The following is a 22,691-nucleotide window of genomic DNA, read 5'->3' on the forward strand; positions in this document are numbered from 1 at the left end:
AATGAAGGGCATCTAGGTTGGTTCCACAGTTTGGCTATTATGAATTGTATTGCTATAAACATTAATGTGACTGTGTTGCAGTTTTTAAGTCTATACTGTGTTGGGTATAGACCGAGGAGTGGGATAGCTGGGTCAAATGGTGGTTCCATTCCAAGTTTTTAAAGGAATCTCCATACTACTTTCTAGATTGGTTGTACCAATTTGCAGTCCCACCAGCAATGTATGAGTGTCTTTTCCCCTGCATCCTTGCTAACACTTATTGTTGCTTGTATTCTTGAGCTGTCATTCTGACTGGAGAGAGATGAAATCTTAGAGTAGTTTTGATCTGTATTTCTCTGATTGCTGGAGATGATGAACATTTTTTCATATATTTGATGATTGATTGTATATCATCTTCTGAGAAGTATCGGTTCATTTCCTTAGCCCATTTATTGATTGGGTTGTTTGTGTTTTTTTGGTGTTAAGTTTTTTGAGTTCTTTATGTATATTGGAGATTAGTGCTCTATCTGATGTGCATGTGGTAAAAATTTGCTCCCATACTATAGGCTCTCTCTTCACTTGAGTGATTGTTTCTTTTGCTGAGAAGAAGCTTTTGAGTTTGAATCCATCCCGTTTATTGATTCTTAATTTTGTTTCTTGTGCTTTAGGAGTCTTGTTAAGGAAGTCAGGGCCTAATCTGACATGATGAAGATTTGGGTCTACTTTTTCTTCTATTAGGTACAGGGTCTCTGGTCTAATTCCTAGGTCCTTGATTCATGTTGAGTTGAGCTTTGTGCATGGAGAGATTCTGGGGTTTAACTTCATTTTGCTACATATGGGAAATCTCTGATTTTTACCCAACTACACTAATGCTCCAAATATGCAAATAATAAAAGCATCTACACTGAAGTTCTTGCCCCAATCTTAATTGAAATCTGCATAAGTATATTGTTATGTAATTTTTAAAAAATACATGGCAGCAGAATGCATTACAATTATTATTACACATATAGAACAAATTTTTCATACCTCTGTTTGTATATAAAGTGTGTTCACATCAGTTCATGTCTTCATGCATGGATAATGATGTTTATCACATTCTACCATCCTTGTTAATCCCCTGCCCCCTCCTTTTCCCTCCCACCCCTCTTCCCTATCTAGAATTCATCTATTCCTCCCATGCTCTCCCTCCCCACCCCACTATGAATCAGCCTCCTTATATCAGAGAAAACATTCTGCATTTTTTTGGCGGGGGGCGGGGATTGGCTAACTTCACTTAGCATTATCCTCTCCAACGCCATCCATTTAGCTGCACATGCCATGATTTTATTCTCTCTTATTGCTCAGTAAAATTCCATTGTGTATAAATGCCACACTTTTTTTTTTTTATCCATTCATCCACTGAAGGGCATCTAGGTTGGCTCCACAGTTTAGCTATTATGAATTCTGCTGCTATAAACATTGATATGGCTGTGTCCCTGTAGTATGCCGTTTTTAAGTCCTTTGGGTATAGTCCTAGGAGAGGGATAGCTGGGTGGTTCCATTCCCAGATTTCCAAGGAATCTCCATACTGCTTTCCATATTGGCTGCACCAATTTGCAGTCCCACCAGCAATGTATTAGTGTACCTTTTCCCCCACATCCTCTCCAACACTTATTGTTGTTTGTCTTCATAATAGCTGCCATTCTGACTGGAGTAAGATGGTATCTTTGGGTAGTTTTGATTTGCATTTCTCTGATTGCTAGAGATGATGAGCATTTTTTCAAATATTTGTTGATTGATTGTATATCCTCTTCTGAGAAGTGTCTGTTCATGTCCTTGGCCCATTTATTGACTGGGTTATTCGTGCTTTTGGTGTTTAGCTTTTTGAGTTCTTTATATACCCTAGAGATTAGTGCTCTATCTGATGTGTGGGGGGGTAAAATTTTGCTCCCAAGATGTAGGCTGTCGGGCTGGGGATGTGGCTCAAGCGGTAGCACGCTCACCTGGCATGCGAGGGGCACTGGGTTCGATCCTCAGCACCACATCAAATAAAATAAAGATTGTGTCCATCGAAACTAAAAAAATAAATATTTAAATAAATTCTCTCTCTCTCTCTTAAAAAAAAAAAGATGTAGGCTGTCGAAGAGTATTGATAGTAGTTCTTCTTTAAACGTCTTGTAGAACTTGGCTGTGTAACCGTCCGATCCTGGGCTTTTCTTGGTTGGTAGGCTTCTGATGGCATCTTCTATTTCATCACTTGATTTTGGTTTGTTTAAATTGTATATATCTTCCTGATTCAGTCTTGGCAAGTCATATGCTATTTTATTGAAGTATAAGTTTTCAAAATAATTTCTAATTATCCTCTGTATTTATGTAGTATTTGTTGTGATATTACCTTTTTCATCTTGTGTGCTGGTAATTTGAGTTCTCTCTCCTTCTCTTCATTAATGTAGCTAAGAATCTGTTAATTTTATTTATTTTTTCAAAGAACCAACTTTTTGTTTTGCCAATTTTTTCAATTGGTTCTTTTGTTTTGATTTCATTGAATTCATCTCTAATTTTAATTATTTCTTTCCTTCTACTGCTTTTGATGCTGATTTGTTCTTTTTCTAGGGCTTTCAGATGTAAAGTGAGGTCATTTATTTGTTGACTTTTTCTTCTTTTAAGGAACGAACTCCATGCAATGAACTTTCCTCTTAGAACTGCTTTCTTAGTGTCCCAGAGATTTTGATATGTTGTGTCTATGTTCACATTTATTTCTAAGAATTTTTTAATCTCCTCTTTGATGTCTATTGTTTATTCAGTAGGATATTGTTCAGTCTCCAGGTGTTAGAGTAATTTTTATTTTTTATTTTGTCATTTATTTCCAATTTCATTACATTATCTGATAAAATACATGGTAGTATCTCTACTTTTTTGTATTTGTTAAGAGTTGCTTTGTGGCATAGTATATGGTCTATTTTAGAGAAGGATCCATGTGCTGCTGAGAAGAAAGTGTATCTGCTTGATGCAGGTTGAAATATTCTATATATGTCAGTTAAGTCTAAGTTATTGATTGTATTATTGAGTTCTATAGATTCTTTATTCAACTTTTGTATGGAAGATCTATCCAATGGTGGGAGAGGTGTGTTAAAGTCTCCCAGGATTATTGTGTTGTGATCAATTGGACTCTTGAATTTGAGAAGAATTTGTTTGATGAACATAGCTGCACCATTGTTTGGGGAATATATATTTATGATATGTCTTGTTGGTGTATGGTTCCCTTGAGCAGTATGTAATGTCCATCTTTATCCCTTTTGATTAACTTTGGCTTGAAGTCTACTTTATTTGATATGAGGATGGAAACCCCTGCTTGCTTCCGCAATCTATGTGAGTGGTATGATTTTTCCCAACCCTTCACCTTCAGTCTGTGGATGTCTTTTCCTATGAGATGAGTCTCTTGGAGGTAGCATATTGTTGGGTCTTTTTTTTTTTTTAATCCAATCTGCTATTCTGTGTCTTTTGATTGGTGAGTTTAAGCCATTAATATTCAGGGTTATTATTGAGACATGGTTTGTATTCCCAGCCATGTTTATTTTTGTTATTTAACTTGACTTGATTTTCTTCATTGATTAGTTTTTCCTTTAGGGTACTACCTCCCTCTGCTAATTTTCATTGTTGTTTTTTCTGTCGTCTTCATGGAATATTTTTCCAGGGATGTTTTGTAGTGCCGGTTTTCTAACTATAAATTCTTTGAACTTTTGTTTATTGTGGAAGGTTTTTATTTCATCTTCAAATCTAAAGCTTAATTTTGCTGGATTCAAGATTCTCAGTTGGCACCCATTTTCTTTCAGAGCTTGATATATGTTGTCCCAGGATCTTCTAGCTTTCAGGGTCTGTGTTGAAAAATCTGCTGTTATCCTGATTGGTTTTTCTTTATATGTAATCTGATTCCTTTCTCTTATGGGTTTTAAAATTCTCTCCTTATTCTGTATGTTGGGCATTTTCAGTATAATGTGCCTTGATGTGGATCTGTTGTGATTTTGTACACTTGGCGTCTTGTAGGCTTTTTGAATTTGGATTTCCAATTCATTCTTCATGTTTGGAAAGTTTTCTGATATTATTTCATTGAATAGATTGTTCATTCCTTTGGTTTGGACCTCTATGTCTTCCTCTATACCCAGTAACTCTTATTTGTTTTTGTTATGCTATCCCACATTTCTTGAATGCTCTGCTCGTGGTTTCTTACCATTATTACTGTGTGTTCTATATTTTTTTCAAGATGATATATTTTGTCTTCATTGTCTGATGTCCTGTCTTCCAAGTGGTCTACTCTGTTAGTGATGCTTTCATTTGGGCTTTTAATTTGGTTTATTAATTTTTTCCAAGGATGTCTGTTTGGTTTTATTTTAGGACCTCTATCTTCCTGTTAAGGAGATCTTTTGCTTCCTGTATTTGTTTATGTAGCTCCTTGTTGAAGTGATCTTTCACTGCCTGTATTTGCTCTCTTATATCTTCCTTGAGTTCCCAGAACATTTTAACATTATTTTATACATTATTTAACATTATTTTATACATTATTAGGATAATGTATATCCTAATCTCCTTCTCTGTCATTCCTTCTGCTGTAGCTGCCAATGATTCTAGTGATGTGGTGTCTTCATTTGTTTGGGACACTTTCTTCCCTTTTCTTTTTTTTTTTAATCATTATAACAAATCTTCAATTTATTTGAAGCAATTTTGTTTCAAAAACTTAAGTTACAGCAGTCACAGGAAAAATATCGAATAGTTAGAAACAATAAAAGAATGATCATGAGTGCTGCTTTTTGATTCGTTTTTAACACTGTCATGGCTTTATTCAAAAAACATAGTTGCACAAAAGTATTAACCTCAACGTTTACAGAAAGATTCTTTTTTTTTTTTTAAAGAATTTTTTAATATTTATTTTTTAGTTTTTGGCAGATACAACATCTTTGTATGTGGTGCTGAGGATTGATCCCGGGCCTCATGCATGCCAGGCGAGCGCGCTACCGCTTGAGCCACATCCCCAGTCCTACAGAGAGATTCTTAAAGAACTTAACGCACTATATACATACTGCAATACAAAGAGTATTAAAATAGGACCCCAAATTTCTACAAAATATAAAATCCCCTTATTTATTTGCATGAAAATACCACCCACAAAGCTAAATAAGTTCTTAAAAGTTATCTGGAGGTTCACTATGTGTTGTTTTCAAACCAAAGAACTCTAATTTTGATTGCACAACAAGATGATTGATAAGAAAGTCAATATATAGATTTCATTTTAAAAATAAGTTTTTTATAAACTGTACATAGTATGTAATGAGAATTCTTAGAGACTAAAGCAGGGCATATCAATTGTTAAAAATTAGGAGAAAAAAATGTTAATCTTTTGTACTTTCTGATCCCCCTACTAAATTTATTCCAAGTGTTTTATTTCAGTCAGTTGTGCAACTGTTTTAGTTTCTCCACAAATAACCTTTAAAATGCCAAGTCATACATTTTAAACTAAAAAAAAAAAAAACAAACAAGCAGTATCAGTACTACACTCAGTAATTTAAATGTGTCCCAGTAGAAGAATAGCTTCAATTAGTTTACTGACACTAACTTTTAAAACCTTACAAATATTCAAAACAAAGAAAAAATTTTAAGATAGTCAATGTGAACAAAGCAGTTACCTTGAACATGGAGCCTCCATGACAAAAACAGAGATGTACTTGTGTACTCGTTATATTTTATTTAGTAACCATGTAAGTAAGCACACACTCATACTTATCCCAAATATTCTTCTATTTTAATGGACATTCACTTGAAAATAAGTCTTAATTTTAATATTTAATCCCAAATATTTTTCCAACTGCCTGTAATATTCCAATTAAATGCTACATCTGGTAATGCTTTAAAACTATAGGAACAACTAAAGGTTCTAATCAGAAAAATTATAAATACTGTGCAGGGTTTGTATCCAAATAATTTGGGGATGCCAACTTAAAAGTTGATTTAAATGTCTCATTAATTATCAACAGGCAATGAACATTGATGCTAATCCAAAAACCCTCCCCTGCTTCTTTACTTTCTTCATCCTACTTATATGGTCTTAGAGCTTGCTGCCTAAAATTGTATCAATAACAATATTTGTATCTCTGAAAATTCTCAATTTCTTCCACTCTGTTTAAAACCCAGAGAGATCTGAAAAGGTGGTTGAGGTATAAGACTAAAGGTTTTCTGGGTATCCAGAAGTTCCCAGCTTTCTTTTGGGATAGAGGGGAATCAATAAGAAGGGAAGGTGATCATAAAGAAATTGATGAGAAAATGTACACCTAAAACAAAACGAAATAAACATCCATTGGCATGTCATGATCTGCAGCCTAAAGCGAGGGCTCACCTGCGTGTCTTACTTAGTATAGGCAATTTTTCCTTCAAAAATAAAATCTTATCAATCACCAGAAAATCCATGAATTGTATTACTGACTAGAACTTCCCCCAAATCCACAAACTATATTGCTGAATAGAACCTTTATTATTCTGCTTCTACTTTTCCAACTTAATTCATGTGACAAAAAAAACCACTCAAATATCTTGAGCTATTTAAAAAAAGTCAATGCCTTCAAAATAAAGATCCCTGGATCATCTCTAAATAATAATAATAATAATAATAATAATAATAATAATAATTAAAAAAATCAACTTATTCAAGAGACTACTGTCATTTCATATTATAGATGACTGTAATTTCAGTTAATTTATAAATAACTTTAAAATCTTATGAATGAAATGCATCAAACTTCACCTGTGTAAAAGCAATCATGTTTTAATTACAGACTAAAAATTACTAATACAATGAACTTGAGTTTGAATTAGAAAAAATTAAGCTTCTAAATATAATTGCTAGAGAATATCTTAATGGGGGGAGTGTCAATGAAATTTTTTCTCTATATACAATATGATCATTAACAGACTAGTAAATCTTAACTGGAACGATAAGGCAAAAATAGTAAAACCACACTTTTCTATAAAAAGTTACACATTATCTTCTGTAGGGATAGCTATCGTACATGAAAAAACAAAGATGTGATCACTCTATTGCACACCCAGGAATGCTGGGGAATCTGGTCTTAGAATGATCTAGTCATCTTCTTCCTCTCCATCATCTTCAGCATCTCGTTTCCTCTTCTCCCCCCAGAGACCTTCTTCTTCCTCTTCCTCATCTTCTTTCCCTTCTTCATCCTGAATTTCTTCTTTCATCAAGTAAGAAAGGCCCACTTCTTCTTCTCCCTCTCCCAGTTCTGACCCTGCTTCATCTTTATCCTCCTCCTCATCATCTTTCTCCTCTTCCTCGTATCCTTCAGGTGGACCAGCTTCATCTCCCTCTTCATCTCCATCATCTTCATCTCCATCCTCATCATCCTCCTCTTCGGAGTCAGGTGCTTCATTCTCCTCCTGATCAAATCCATCTAAGTATGTGATTTGTTGCAGCAATTCAAAAATACTTTCTCTGTAATCTTCCAGATTTGTGATCTCACCGTTAAACAAGTCAAGACTTTTCAAATTTTTAAGATTTTGCAGAGCTTCTACTATACTGAGATCTTTGATTTTGTTTCCACTCAGATTGAGGTAGATAAGATTTGGACATTTTTCTGCCAGGACTTCCAAGCCTCCAGAAATTATATTGTCACTAAGTTCCAACTTTAGAAGTTTGTTTAAGCTGGGAAGTTGGGCCAGTGAACTTAATTCCACATTAGTCATACTCAGAAAGTCTAGTAATTTAAAAGTGTCATTCAGGCCTTCAATTTCCCCATTGACATACAGGCAATTATCAAGAACTAACTCTGTCACCTCCTCCGGGGCTCGGTTCCTTAACTCTTCTTCATCTCCATGTCCTCCTCCTCCTCTTCTGTTCCTACTCTCCTCCTTTCCCCTTTCCTGCTCTTCCCACTACCCCCCCCCAACCCTAAAATTTTAAAAAGATTTGGAAATGAATGAAAAGAAACGCAAATTTAAACTCCCACTACCACCAGATAGATGTGGGGGAGAAAGAAAAGAATAACAAATGGATTCCAAGGAGTTGGGACTCTAACTTGGCTGCCCCCACCTCCTTGTCCACACACCTGCGCTCACACACACACCAGCAGTTCCTTTCCCTTCAATGGCTGCTCAGAGACCTTCCCTTGTCTTTTCATGTTGCTCTTGTGTCTTCCTTTTCAGCTCCGTGGTTCTAGATTGTTATTGTTTTTACCGTATAGGTTTGTAGTGCTCTTGTAGAGTTCCAAGACCTCTCCTTTGTGGGGAAGGACAATGTTAACAGATCTTAATATCAACAATATACCACCTGTGAACAGTTTGTTGTTATTAAGACGTTCACAGTTTTGTCTTGATGTAAAGAAATGTTGAATTCAATTATTATCTAAAATATAATCAGTAGTTTTGTAAAAATGTTTCTGACAGTGGACAATAACCTGGGGGTGGGGCTTAGGACCATATGCTGAGGAGGTAGAATCTGAGGATATAGAGTCAATGTATCTTAGGAAGTATGAAGGAGAAATCTAGTGAAGAGGGTTAGTAGGAAGAGACTAGACAGGAAATAATTTAGGGTAGGCAAGTAGGTGGTAAGACAGTAGAGTACATAAAACAAACACACATATGTATTTAGAAAAATACAGGATGTTAAAACAGTAAGATTTGGAGGGGGAAAGAAATGAAAGAATAAAAAGGAAAAGAAAAAAAAAGAGCATGTATAATACCTCTATATTATATCATTCAGATGACTCAGTCCTCAAAGTCCTATTTCATGCAAAGTTCTTGGTTTCACATATGTTGGGGATGTGAGGGCCGTAGGATGGAGGGGTAGAGGAGAAAAAACCAACCAACCAACCAACCACAAACAAACAAACAAAAAACTCAAAGGAAGAATCCAGGGTTGTAGCTAGCTTTAGAGATCCGTATCTTTCCTGCTTCTCTTCTCATCCAGTAGGAGGCATCGTCTGTTGTAAGCTGGTGTCTCTGTCCTCTGGATGGTGGAGATAACCAGGGTGGAAAGTCTGGTACTGGTGCGGGGCGCCTGGATGCGGAGGGTGGCACCCACTCGTTCCCTGGAGAAAGACTGCACCTCACGGGTCTCTTTTTGGGACCTCTCGCTGGTATGATGGGAGCATCCCGTACTATCTCCCTCTCCCTCTCCCCCTCCCTCCCCCCCCTCTTTTTTAGAGAGAGAGAGAGAGAGAGAGAGAGAGAGAAATTTTTTAATATTTAATTTTTAGTTTTCGGTGGACACAACATGTTTATTTTATTGTTATGTGGTGGTGAGGATGGAACCCAGCACCCAGCGCATGCCGGGCAAGCGCACTACCGCTTGAGCCACATCCCCAGTCTATCTCCCTCTCTTGCCTGGAGAATTCCCAGTTCTGGGTCTTTTCCCTCTCCCCTAGCAGTTCCCAATTGAGGAAACTCTCACCCAGGGCTCCCGTGGGCGGCTCCTGGTCACACTGCACAACTATGTTGGGCAACTACTGTGTTGGGTTACCACTCCTGGGGAGGGGGGATGGTTGGAAACCTGGTACTTGGCTGCTGGAGATCCGATCTGGAAATTGCCCCCAGCTAAATGGCGAGACTGTTGAGTCAAGGTGGCAGCGGTGTGCTTTCAGCGCCTGGGTGTCTGGTGAGGTGGAGGGAGCCTGGTGAGGTGGGGGGAGCCGGGTGATGGCTTTGTGCTGAGGGTAGGCAACAGCTGAGTCACTTGTGTGGGAGCAGTGCGAAGACTTGGCAATCTGCAGATGTGTTGATAGGTGATTCTGCTAAGGCTCACCAAATCTTGTGTGGACTGGAACTTTGGGCTTTGAGCCTGCTCCAACGCAGGGTGTCCTACTGGAACGCTGAGGCCTGGAGCCCCATGTGGGGTCACAGTGCTGGTGATTTCTGTAGATAGCAGCTGGATGGTGTCCTCTACCACTCTCGGAGATCTGCAGGTCTGGCTACCCTGGCATGGGGTGGCTCACTGTCTTCCCGCCACTATGTTTGGTCTTGTTACGTAATTTTTACATTATAGTCAATGATATTTTTCACATCAATTTTAATATATTATTAGTAAGTTTTGTTCATAATATTTTTCATATTGTTTTAATACATTATTATGTAAGTTTTGTATATATGTTTTCATATAAAGTTTAAAAATATTTGCCACAAAAGATGATGAGCTAAGAATCTGAACCATATTAATTCCCCACCATCCACATACTGCACCATATAGAAATGAACCATTTGTGTGTTTATTTTTGAATTTTTAAATATTTATTTATTTATTTTTAGTTATAGGTGGACACAATTCCTTCATTTTTATTTTTATGTGGTGCTGAGGATTGAACCCAGTGCCTGATGGTGGGAAGAGTAATTGCTGTTAGCAGCAAGAGCAGAGGAATACTATATTAGGACATAATATGAAAAGGTTTCATGATTTGGGCAAGACTTAAGAACACATGCTAGGTGAGTGCTCTACCTCATCCCTATGTGTATGTTTATTTTAATATAAAACTTTATAGCAAACTTTAGTCATTTCAGTTAATTCAGTCACAACTTTCAAAGAGTAGCAACTTTTGAGTTCCTAATTGCTTACAATCTTTAGAATTGTTAGAATCTTTCTGTATAAAATTCAAAATGATTTGCCAATATTGGCAAAGAAAATAAACCATTACTAAACACTTCAAATATGATTACAAAGCAACATTCTAATTTATAAACATGTGGGCTTTGTAATAAGTCAGTAAGCATGGCAAATCCTGCACTTTTGGAACCTTAAGAGAAACTGCCTGTGTTGACTTATATTTTGTCATGGAAGGTGAGTTCACTGAGGACTTTGAAATATGAGATTATCAGATTATTAATTCAGCTTGTATTTATACTGGTATTGTGAAAAAATACACACTAAATCCTTTGAAAGCATGAGTGATGGATCCCAGGCCCTTCATTCATCCTCAGGTTTGGAAATATACTACAATAGCATATAATTTCTTCTGCTCTTTAATGTCTATTTATTTGTTTATTTTTGGCTAATGGCCGTAGCTTCCTTGTGCCACTCAACTTGATTTTCAGTTTCATCAATAGCTCTGACCATTAGTTTTTTTCTGACTATCCCACGCGCGCGCGCGCGCACACACACACACACACACACACACACACACACAAAACAAGCTGTAAGTCTGTTTCTAGGAGTTACTGGGTAGGCAGAAAACAGTGCTGTGTTGGAATACAGATGTTTCTTTGGCTGGGCCACATGTAACTAGCTGCAGACCCCAAGCTTGTGACTTAAATTTGTTTCACATTTCAACTGGCAGTAGTTGTCAAAGACCAAGCATCTGTTTGAAAGGATATTTTATTTGATAACAAAGTCTTATTAAGAAAGCAAAATATACTTTCAGAATATTTGAAGAGTGAAAGTCAATGTGTGATTAATTCCCTGAATGAATGGGTGGTGGGAAGAGTAATTGCTGTTAGCAGTGAGAACAGAGGAAGACTGTATTAGGACATAACATGAAAAATTTCATGATGTGGGCAAGACTTAAGAATTGGCTACAAATATGATTTTGAACATGGTTAGGCACCAAGATATTTGATCTTACCTTCTACAAACCCTATTCCAATGAAAGGACACTGAGATTTTGGACTCCAATCTGTTTTCAAAATTTGTGATTCTGTGTGTTACCCCTATAACTTTGAGTTCAACCGCTCTTCTTCCTTCAAGGTCCAATTCAGTGATGGCCTATCTAGTCTTTCTAGATTTGCTTGTCAGGGACCTGTAGCATTTTGAATCTTTCACATCCAGCTTTAGTTTTGTCTCTTTTGTTACTGGTTTCCCTGCTGGATTGTTAGAATCAGGGGGCAGGAAATACATATTACATCCCACACCATTGATCACATTATTTAGCTTGTACACTGAATGTGATGTTGATAGAAGAGGAAATAGAATGTTTAACAAAGAAGACAGAGTGAGTGTGGCCTCAGAAGGAGGAGTAGGTGTGATATGCTGAAGAAAAGCAGCCATCCTAGGTATATGAACCACCACAAATCAGAAAGAGTTAGGTTGGAAAAGCAGGAAAGGAGTTCAAACTCAAGGATTTGGCTTTTATTCTGCAGTCACTGAAAACCAGGTAGAGACTAGCCTGATTAAAAAGAGGGTTGAGACCATTTCTGACTGTGCACAAATTGGTGATGAAGATAGTAGTGTATTTCTCCCTTTTATTTGGAACCACATCAAAACCTGTCTTTTAGTACAAAGGGGTACTAGGTCACATTTATGTGACACATTTCCTCCAGAAATCCCTGAGAACTTGAGGAAGTGATGGAAATGATTCATCAAGGGGACTTCTTCCTGCACATGCGACGGACAGTTGTGACTGGATAGAGCTCTTAGCCAGCCCACAAACAGTCTTTGCGTGATTTCTGTTGATGCTACTTCAAGCTTTTCCCAGATGGAAACTCCACAGAGGATGAGACTGAATGGAAATACATTTGGAAGACTTAGGGTCCTTCAGGTAAATTTCATCCTGAATGCTGACCGAAGAGCCTGAACTACCTGGAGATGACTGACTCATCAAGAAGATAGACATTTTGGTCATAGCCTGATTCTTTGATTACGTATGGCAATAAAGAATATAATGGGCCAGTTGCTGTGGTATACACCTATTATTCATAGAAGAAAAATCCTTAGTGTAAAGACAAGTACTTACAAACAGCTTTTTATATGACTCAACAAATCTTTCCTATACAGAATTATAAGAGAAAAATGCGACACTGGAGTGACACTGGAGGCTGAGGAAGGGGGGGTCTCAAGTTGGAGGCCAGTGTGGGCAATTGAGTGAGACTGTCTCAAAATAAAGACTAAAAAGGGCAGGGGATATATCTCAATGGTAGAGCATCCCTGGGTTCAATCCCTGGTTCCATCAAAACAGAAAAACAGGTGGTGAGCTGTGCTTGTCTTACAGACCTATGCTTTAGACACTTAGGTCATATCTAAGAGGAGACTTTGGGTTCCACTTAGTTTTGGAGCATGGACTGCGACAGTATTATAATAAACAGTAACTTTCCTAATGATTGTTTGGCATCTTCCTCCTAGTTACAATGGGCATGCTTTAGAATATCAAAGAGTTTTAGAAATAAGAAATAGTAATAATGTGTTCTTCATCTTAAAGGGATGTATAGGTGTCACTTATTTCATGGTTTGGAGGGTTTTCTTGGAACTCAAAACCTGAGATTGTGGGAAGGATGTTAAGGGTTTGTTGTATTCAGTGGACACAAATATAGACTGTATTTTTTTCTCTTGTAATTCTGTATAAGAAAGATTTGTGAGTCATATAAAAAGCTATTTGTAAGTACTTGTATTTATACTAAGGATTTTTCTTCTAGGAATGTTGTTTGCTTGGGTTTGGGTTTTTAAATGGCTTACTTTTCAGTTTAATAATGCACTCTTGTTTTTAAATTAAACTTGTCAGTGAGCCTTTTTGTGAGTGGCTGCCTGTGTTGGTTAGTTAGTATTTATAGCTTAGGTCTGTTTTTGAGGAAATGACTAAAGCCTCTTGCATTCGATCAAAACTGTAAAACAAAGAACATCTTTGACTTACTTAAACAAGGCCTGTGATCACAACTAAAAATTCTAATGGTTCATGTTTATAAATGTTTTTATGTATTCTATCTCAGTTGGGCTAAATAATTGGAACTCTGTGCTGAGGGAGGAATTGAATAAACTCAGTGTCTCTTGGTGTCAATTCCTCTGGAGCAAGTTCCGGCAACACTTCTTACAGAACATAGGTGTACTCTTTTCTTCTCTTTAATCTACTCTATAGGTTTTTTCCATTGACATTTCTATCCAAGAACCTTGACATATGTTCAGCAAAGAGACTAATGGGCAATCGGGTAGGGCCTAGGAAGTGAGTGATTGACAGACATCTATTGTGTCTTGTTCCCTGCCAGAGCTCCCTGCTGCCTTATCTATCTGAATCTGTTTTGTGTTGTTATAACAAAATACTCAAAACTGGTTAAATTATAAGGAAAAGAGCTTTAATTTGGCTCACAGTTTTGAAAGCCTAAGAACATGATAATGGCATTAGCATTTGGTGAGGGCCTCATGGCCAAAGACATTACATGGTGAAAGCTTGTGATATATAGGGGAGAGAAGGGATGGGGAGAGATTGGTTGGTCCGTCACTTGGTGGGAGAGGAAGCAAAGGAAGGGAATGGGCCAGGCTCAATCTTTTTTATAACAGCCAACTCTTCTAAAAATTAGTTTACTCTTTTTAAGAACTAATCCACTTCCAGAGACCAGCATTAATCCCTTCTTGAGGACACTCATGACCTAGTTACCTCACACTAGGCCTCACCTTTTAGAGGCCCCACCACCTTTCGATACCATTACATTGGGTACCAAACTATTACATGAGTTTTGGTGCAGACAGACCACATCCAAATCATAGCACCATTTCTGGAACATTCACAGGCTCTTCTACTCTAAACTCACCCTCTCACCATTGACTCAGTCCTCATGGAAATGTAGTTCTTCCTTCTCTGCTTCTTCAAGCCAAGAGATGAAGGAGGTTTTCAGAAAGTAAGAGATAGCTTAGCTCCTGTCTGCTCAACCTCTGACGGGCCTGTGCTTGGGGTCCAAGCTGGAAGTCACATTTTCCCATAAAAGTTGAGATGATGATTGGATTCTGTGTGTTTCAATCAGCCATGTTGTGAACTCAGTTGGGATTTTCTGCACTAGGTTTTCTTGATAATGAATATTTGGTTACATTGATTATTTCAACCCTTTCATAAGCAACTCAAGAAACCACTTCTCCAACTAAATGATTAATCAAAGTGAAATTGCTCTGCCCACATATCACTGGCTTCTGCCTTTGTTCTCAGAAATATTTATATATTGAGATTCCTAGAAGCTCACTTTGAAAGCTGTTCATTAATGGAAGCATTTTGGAGCATAATTTAGTCTTAATCAGGCTTGCCTAAGTAGACACCATTAATCACTTAGAATTTGGATTGGTGTGTATGCCTAGACTATATATGAAACCAGCTTTAAGAGAGGGAAAAAAATGGACAGATGCTTACCTGATGTGATGGAAGAAATTCCTTCAAGATGGTTCACACCCCAATTCATGACTAAAATTCTGTTGTGAGCAAAGCATTTTAAGCACCTGCTTCTCTCTCTCTCTCTCTCTCACACACACACACACTCTCTCTCTCTCTCTTTAAAAAAATTTTTTTTGTTTGTGGATGAATACACAGTGTCTTTATTTATTCTTATGTGGTGCTGAGGATCGAACCCAGTGCCTCACACATATGAGGCAAGCGCTTTACAACTGAACTACAGACCCAGCCCACCTGCTTCTCTTTCTCTTTTGAAATTCTTTTTTTTGGTGGGGGTAGAGAGAGAGAGAGAGAAGGGAGAAAGGAGGGAAAGGGAAGGGAAGGGAATGTTGTTGGAAGGATATCCATTGTGTTGTTGCAGCCTTGGATCTGACCCTTTTGTTTCCCTGCTGGATTCAAAATCTGGGGTCATTGGATCCTCTATTCTATCCCTTAGCAGAAGGAAGCAGTCACATTCTTGTGTCATAACATTATCTAGGACTGGCCCTTGTTCTTTAAAAAAATGCATGTGTGCATTATCTCTTGTATTTAACTTGAAGAAACCTTACTTTCTCATTTGGATGGAGGTAGTTAAGAGAATTTTGAAGAGTAAGCACCTAAAAAGGAACATTTACTGTTCTTAAATATTCTTTTCCACCAAATTATCTATATCATCATAGGGATATATGTGCCCGTTGTAAGGGACCGGCGAATGACGGAGGAAGAGACCACCAAGAGACTGACTCATGCAACAGCAAAAGGGGGTTTATTGCGGATCCAGCGCGCTGGTGCTCCGTGCTCACCCAAGAAGGGAGAGCGGCCCAGAGCCCCGAGCAGGGGTTAAGCAGTGCTTAAGTACACTTTTTGGGGAGGGCGGGGGCTTTGCATACATCAGAGCAAATCATCATGAGGCGTGGGAAAATCGAACAACAACTCTCAAACATGATTAGCACATTCACTGGCGGGAACAGATCGGGTGGGGGTGATAGGTCAGTCCTAAAGCGGGGTACACATTTAAACTGATTGGTTTAGGCCCTGAGGTGCCCACATGCTGAGCTGCACTGGGTCCAGGTTGTTAAACAACTAAGTGGTTGGGGGGATTTTGTCACATATCTAATGGGCAGTACCGGGTATTGTCTTAACTGCCTCAGGAATTTCAGGCTTTGAGTGTAGCTTAAAAACTTAACAATACCTGGTCCTTTACATTTTAACTCAGGCTTTGCAGCTTAGAAGCTTTACACAGCCTGGTCCTTTACATTTTAACTTCAGTTTCTTTTATCCTTTCACCCGTATACACTAATGCGGGGATTTTTTTCCCTACATGAGTTATTTAAGAGATAAGGGAATCAGAAATGCATTTCTGAAAAACAGTATATTTGTTTCTGTGCATTGCCTTTGTACTATTCTTCTTGGAAGACAAAATAATAAATGAATTGCAAACATTTCTTTTTTTCTTTTTTTTTTTTTAGCTTAACAACTAAATGTACTTGACTTTTTATACCTGTGGTTTCCAAATTGCAAATTCAACCAACTGCACATTAAAAATATTCAGGAAGAAGAGTTGCGTCTGTAGTGAACATGTGCAGACTTTTTTCCTTGTCATTATTCTCTTTGTAAGGTCCTTGCTTAGCATCTGGACGGCCACCTTAAGCGACAGCAGCCATTTTAAGAAAAATTTTGCTTTCCTGCCCAAGGTCATTTCTGAGAAAGGCTCACCACTCCCTCATACCAACCCCACCCTTAACTACCCGAATTAGGACCCCTCTGGCTCTAATCCCTGAGCTTGCTCCTTAAAAGTCCTGAACCCCAAACCTCTTGTGTGTATCTCTTCTCTTTCATTTCTTGCCTTCTGTCTGGCTTTCCTCGCCTTCCTTTCACTCTTAACTACTATTTACATGGCATTTACATTATATTAGGTGTTGTAGGTAATCTGAAGGTGACCTAAAGTATTTGGGAAGGTATACACAGAGTCTACACATATACTGTGACATTTTACATAGGAACTGGAGCATCCTTGGAGTTTGGTATCTGAGGGGATCCTGGAACCAATCCCTTGCAGATTCCATGGGATGACTATTCTAAAAACATGATTACTTTACTCAACAGATAGTCATAGAGTATGTACCATATGCTAGGTAACTTGATGATGGTTTTAGCAGAATATCAGTTTTCAAGGAACAATTGAAGCTGTTCAATAACTAAAGAAGGAAGAGAAGGAAGGAAGAGAAGGAAGGAGAAAGAGCAGGGATGCTGGATGGGGAGAAGGAAGAGGAAGGGAGAGGATGGGTAGATAGAGGTCAGTCCTTAATACATATTTTCTTGTTTTGAATTATACCTGTGTTACTTGGTTTGTTCAATAATAGCCATCTATACTTTTTTTCCCCCCTGGTGTGTTATAATTTGGAATTAGTTTTGATTTGCCATTTTTTATTTTTATTTTTTTTCAGTACAGAACTTGTATGGATCAGTTTGCTAAGGACGTGCGAGATTTGAAGAGCTGAAAAAAGTCAGTATTAAACCTGTTTTTTAAAAATGTAAGTAAACTCACTCCTCACCATTCATATCTGACATCTTTAGAGTGTAAATTTCTTCGCAGCAGTAGCGGTACTTGGCTATAGTCAGTCTGCTCATTTTATCTTGAAATTGTATGGCCTACCTGTCTGTTTTAGAACTTTAAAATTTTAAAGGGTTTGGACATGTTGTGGCACCCAGTGAACAAATCTTTATTTGGCACTGATAAAGAAAACGCAGACCTGGTAGCATATAAAAGGCATGAGCCTCTTTGTTCTTAGGTTCTTTATTGCTCTGTACCTCAGACAATTTCAGTGCCTCATTTAAGCCACTGAGAATTTTTGACCCATTAATGACCTGATAGGCTGAGAAAATGAGATGGTAGTTTTTACAGACGCTTATTCCTTTTAATGGTCATAACTGCAGTTTATTGAGCTTCCGCCAAGAGATAAGCATTGATTAATTCAAGTCAGTATTCATTCTGCAAATACTTTTTCTAAATATTTGATAGGTGCTTTGACATTCTGACCTTATCCTCATGACAGCCTTGCAGAGTGGAAGTTAATATTTCAAAAATCTAGATGAGGATATTGAGGGCCAGAGAGAGGTAGGGAGCATGTCCTCAGTCATTCAGATGGTAGATGTGTACACAGTGCTGTGTGAACTCAATAGTGTCAGTGCTCTTCCTGGCATGGGTGTTAGTAGAAGCGTTTTGGGTTGTGTTCTTTTTTTTTTTTTTTTTCTTTCTTGGTGCTGGGAATCTAACCCAGGGCTTTGAGCATGCTAGTCAAGCACTCTACCATAGAGCTACATCTCTAGCCCTTTTTATTTTGAGATGGGGTCTACAGGATCTTTCTAAATTACCTAGATTGGCCTTGAACTTGTAATTCTCCTGCCTCAGTCTTCCAGGAAGCGGCATCTTGTACCTGGCCTTGGGTTGTATTCTTAATAAGAACAGGAATCAATCCTTCTAATATTTAGCTGTGGTAACAACCAAGAAGGAAGTTAGAGAAACATTTCCATGTTTGAGAGGTAGCTTGAATACCTAGATGGAGAGTTAAGAGATCTGCTGTCGAGTTCTAGCTTCTTCAAGGATTTCCTCTGTGAACTTATTAGATTAGATTAATTTAGCAGGAAACAATTATTTTTAAGCCAACTGTGTGGATAGGCCTGATGCTCACTCTCAAGGTCTCCTTCCATGGATTTTTTTATCCAAGTGTCTTACACATGGAAGAAAATGGGTACATCATAACTGGATAGCTTGATGGAGCAGTTGTCACTAAGTGGACACACCTGTGTAATTGCAACTCAACTAACTGAACCTTTGCAGTACTCTAGAGTCCCCTTTTCTTCCTGTTCAAGAGTAACCATTATTCTGCTTTTGGTTAGTTTTGCCTGGTGTTGTTTTGGTACTTGGAGTTGAACCTACCACTGAGATATACCTGCCTAGCCCTTTGTATTTTTTATTTCAAGACAAAGTCTTGCTAAGTTGCTGAGGCTGGCTTTGAGCTTATAATCCTTCTGCCCTGGCCTCCTAAATTACTGGGTTTATAGGTGTGTACCACCAGGCCTGGCTAGTTTGCCTATTTAAAAAAAAATTTGTGGAGCTATAAATATATCATACAGTATATATTCTTTCATGTCTGGTTTATTTTGCTTATTATGTTTGAGCAGCTTATCCACAATATTGCACTTAGTTTATTTATTTTTTTTAATTCCTCTTGTTTAATGGTATTATGTGTCTGTTTTATGGTTGCTGGACATTTAGGTAGTATCTGGTTGAACATGTTACTCATAGGGCTCCTACAAATATTTTGTGTGTATCTTTTGGTGATGATGTTACTCATAGGGCTCCTACAAATATTTTGTGTGTATCTTTTGGTGATGATGTTACTCATAGGGCTCCTACAAATATTTTGTGTGTATCTTTGGTGATGGTTTGTTTAGGGACTACCCAATAATTTAGGTTCAGCAGCCTTCTGGAATGATGTTGGAATAGACTTCTCTGAAAGCAGAGGAGCTGATTTTAGATAGAGCCAACTGAATTGCCTGCTTCGAGGGCATGTTCTAAGCATGCTCACTCATCAGTAACGGATGAAGATATTTTCATAGGTTATTTGGGGATGTGGCCAGGTATCTGAATAATTTGGTGAGGGTGTTCCCTTGGCAGAGAAGGGTTTTGGGTCCGTGGTATAGGAAGGAATTACAAAGGGGAAGAGAAAAGAGATTCTGAAGACTGATGTGTCTGGATCACCTTAGAAATTATCAGGACTTCTGCAAACAAGATCAAGAACCTGGGAAAGTGACAACCCAGGAGAAGACTCAACTTAATGAGACCTGGTAAATCTAAAGAGATGAACAGAGAAATAAAAATAGATTTGGTCAGGCAGGCTGGAGCTCAGAAGGAGCTCCCAAGGTGTTTCCTGTACAAATTCATTACTTTTGTTTTAAGGAAGCTTTGACAAAATAGTCCCTATAATCTAAATCTTTAGTTGAGCATAAACATAGCAAAATTATTGAATGGGGAAAAATGTATTTTTTTAAACAAATGGGGGATGTGAATATAGGGACTCTGCTGTGAGATTGTTCTACCTTCAAGCCCCAGCTCTTTCATCTTCTTGTCCTATGACCTCTCAAGTTTGGCTTCCTCATCTGTAAAATGTGACTGTTAATATGCCCACCTGTAAGTATCATGAATTTGCTGTGACAACTTATTGCAAAGGTGTCAGCAGCGTGTCTCTGGGCACATAGCAATAGCATTAAAATCACAGTCATCATTTTTAGTATTTTTCCCACTCTTATTTCTAATATCTGTATGACTCTGTATGGTGCTTTATAAGAATTTTCAGATACTTTTTAAAAAATATGAGACTCTTTTCTTCTTATGTATGGTGAATGCTAACTAATATATTTTTCTACTTGCCTTACCTTAAAATGAAACTTGGAGGAAGGATGAAGGAAACGTGTTGTCCTTGGCGTATCCTTCCGCAGGGTGAGCCAGTGCAGATGCTCTTGTTTGTCTGCTTTGCTTGGTTAGTTCAAGAAGAAGCCAGTGGGGCTGAGAATCAACAAGAAAGTAGGGCTATTTTGCACAAAGGAAAAATTTAATTTTATGCATTATATTCCTCTAACTCATGCTGGCATTCTGTATATGAGTGTCCTAATGGATAAAGGTGCTTGGTGAGGCTCTGTGGGTGGCTGACTCTGAAGACCATGGCAACTTCAGAGTGTACGTCCTAGTTCCAGTTGACTGTGCTTGGTGACCTCTTGAGACCACTGTGGGTAAGGTCTGGACCAGTCCTGCGACTGTGGTGTGTAGATGAAGATTGAGTTTGTCCTCAGTGAGACTGTCAGCTAACAAACGAATAACCCGATGTTTTAAAAAGCAGATTTGTAGAGATACTTAAGTCAAAGAGAACATTGACCCAAGACTCTGATTTTCTAGTTCTGGCTTCCCTACTGTCATTATTTAAACTTGCTGGGTGTCATTTCCTCATCTGTAAAATAAAGACATTGGTTTGGGTTGAGACTTTGAAGCAGAGGCAGATTCTGTGAATCCCCCAAATGTAATCTCTAATTTGGGAGGTATTTATATTTTTCTAGATGCTGGATTCTTTCACAGGTCTGTCCTATATCAGAAGTTCTTGTGACACTAGATTGTGGTACTTATGACAGTAGGAGAAGTAGTATTAAGATAGGACCTAAGTTTACAAAATAGTTTCCACAAGCAGATAGAAAACCATATAACCATATAGTTAAGACTTTCTGAAGGCTCTGAGTATATGCAAATTCATTTTCACACTGATATTTACTTTAATCAGCTCTAACACACAATCAATTCATTAAAATGCACATATGTTTCTGTTTGAAATATGTACATACATATATAAGATATTGCATATGGACATGGAATATTTAGATTATGAAAGCTACATTAGGACTCTGTATTTAAATTCTCAGTCCCCATACTGTCATTACAGTCAAGAATCTCCCAAATAAAAGTTGGGTTCGTTTTGTTATTTAGATGTTAAAGAAAATATTTATTAAAAAGCAATACTTAAAATTTAGAATTTAAGTTAAATATTAGATTAGTGGAATTAATAAAATAAAAATAAATAATAGTGTTCTCACTTAATTACTTTTAAGTTCTGAACTTTATTTTCTTTCATACAGAGGTATTTTCATGAAATAGAAATGTTCCTGATAGCAGGAACAATCATTTAGGAAAGCAATTAAACAAAAAACTTCAGAATCTTTGTACTGTCATTGTTCAGGTGTTCTAGCAACTGGCAAAAAGATGAAATATCATCTACCTTGGAGCATGTGCTGATGATGGCGAAAGCTTCCTTGGCCCCGCTTTTGAGGCTGGATGGACCCATGCACAGGAATGAGGTGGAGAGCTTGTCTTGCTTTATCCCTGCCTGGTCTTCACTAGGCTGAGGAAGGTTGTGGGATTGTGTAGTTAGTGCCTCACTCAGGCCCACCTTGTAGGCAGGCATCATAGCCCCTGGCTACGAAGATGATATGATAATATCATTTTCAAGGAAAAGCACCTGCCATAGCTCTGTCCATTTGTGCTCTTTTCTCTATTGCAGTCTTTATTACTTTAATTATTACATGGGCTTGAATTTTCTATCTTTTGTGGGCCAAACGTTCTTTATATTAAGCATTTTGTACAAAAATTTCTGCAAATACAGGCTGAACATTCTCAATCTGAAATCCAAAATATTCCAATACCCAAAATATTTTGAGCATGGTACTTTCACATTTTGATTTTTTTAAAAAATATATTTAGTTGTAGATGGATACAAAATATATTTAGTTGTAGATGGATCGAATCCAGGGCCTCACACTTGTGCGGCAAGTGCTCTACCACTGAGCCCCAACCCCAGTCCTCACATTTTTAATTTTGGAGCATTTTAGATTTTGCATTTTCAGACTAGGGATGCAGAATTGGTAAAGTCTACGCAAATATTCCAAAATCCTAAAAGCTTAAAAATCTGAAATTCATCTGATCTTAATGTTCAGGATAAAGGATACTCAACCTGTGTTGCTCTGAGATGGCAGTCTTATTTGAAATTGTGTCATACAAGGAGGTTTGTCTTGTGTTTACTT

The 22,691-nt window shown here is 37.8% G+C and overlaps 2 protein-coding genes across 16 annotated transcripts in view; one reads left to right on the forward strand and one right to left on the reverse strand.

Moving 5' to 3' along the window:
- The window catches only part of Ppfibp1 (PPFIA binding protein 1), a 227,915-nt gene that overhangs the window by 49,048 nt on the left and 156,176 nt on the right, over nucleotides 1–22,691 (forward strand). For 13 of the 15 annotated variants that reach the window (XM_058576178.1, XM_058576186.1, XM_058576185.1 and 10 more), the window contains one exon: nucleotides 17,513–17,599. The gene's annotated coding sequence lies outside the window, so the exon portion shown is untranslated. The remainder of the gene's footprint in view (nucleotides 1–17,512; nucleotides 17,600–22,691) is intronic. The other 2 variants (XM_058576181.1, XM_058576180.1) reach the window with 1 other exon arrangement.
- Nucleotides 6,873–7,722, reverse strand: LOC124086990 (acidic leucine-rich nuclear phosphoprotein 32 family member E-like). The gene has a single exon (XM_046435559.2). The coding sequence runs from the start codon at nucleotides 7,705–7,707 to the stop codon at nucleotides 7,087–7,089; it is 621 nt and encodes a 206-aa protein (XP_046291515.1). The 5' UTR covers nucleotides 7,708–7,722; the 3' UTR covers nucleotides 6,873–7,086.

Source organism: Marmota monax, unplaced genomic scaffold (genome assembly GCF_021218885.2).
Source record: "Marmota monax isolate L192 unplaced genomic scaffold, Marmota_monax_Labrador192_F-V1.1 WCK01_AAM20220418_F8-fsc00012, whole genome shotgun sequence".
NCBI classification, from domain to species: Eukaryota; Metazoa; Chordata; class Mammalia; order Rodentia; family Sciuridae; genus Marmota; species Marmota monax.

What these genes read in the sequence shown, in the direction of transcription:
- LOC124086990 (XM_046435559.2), bottom strand. Translation starts at nt 7,707, where the DNA reads ATGACTAATGTGGAATTAAGTTCACTGGCCCAACTTCCCAGCTTAAAC.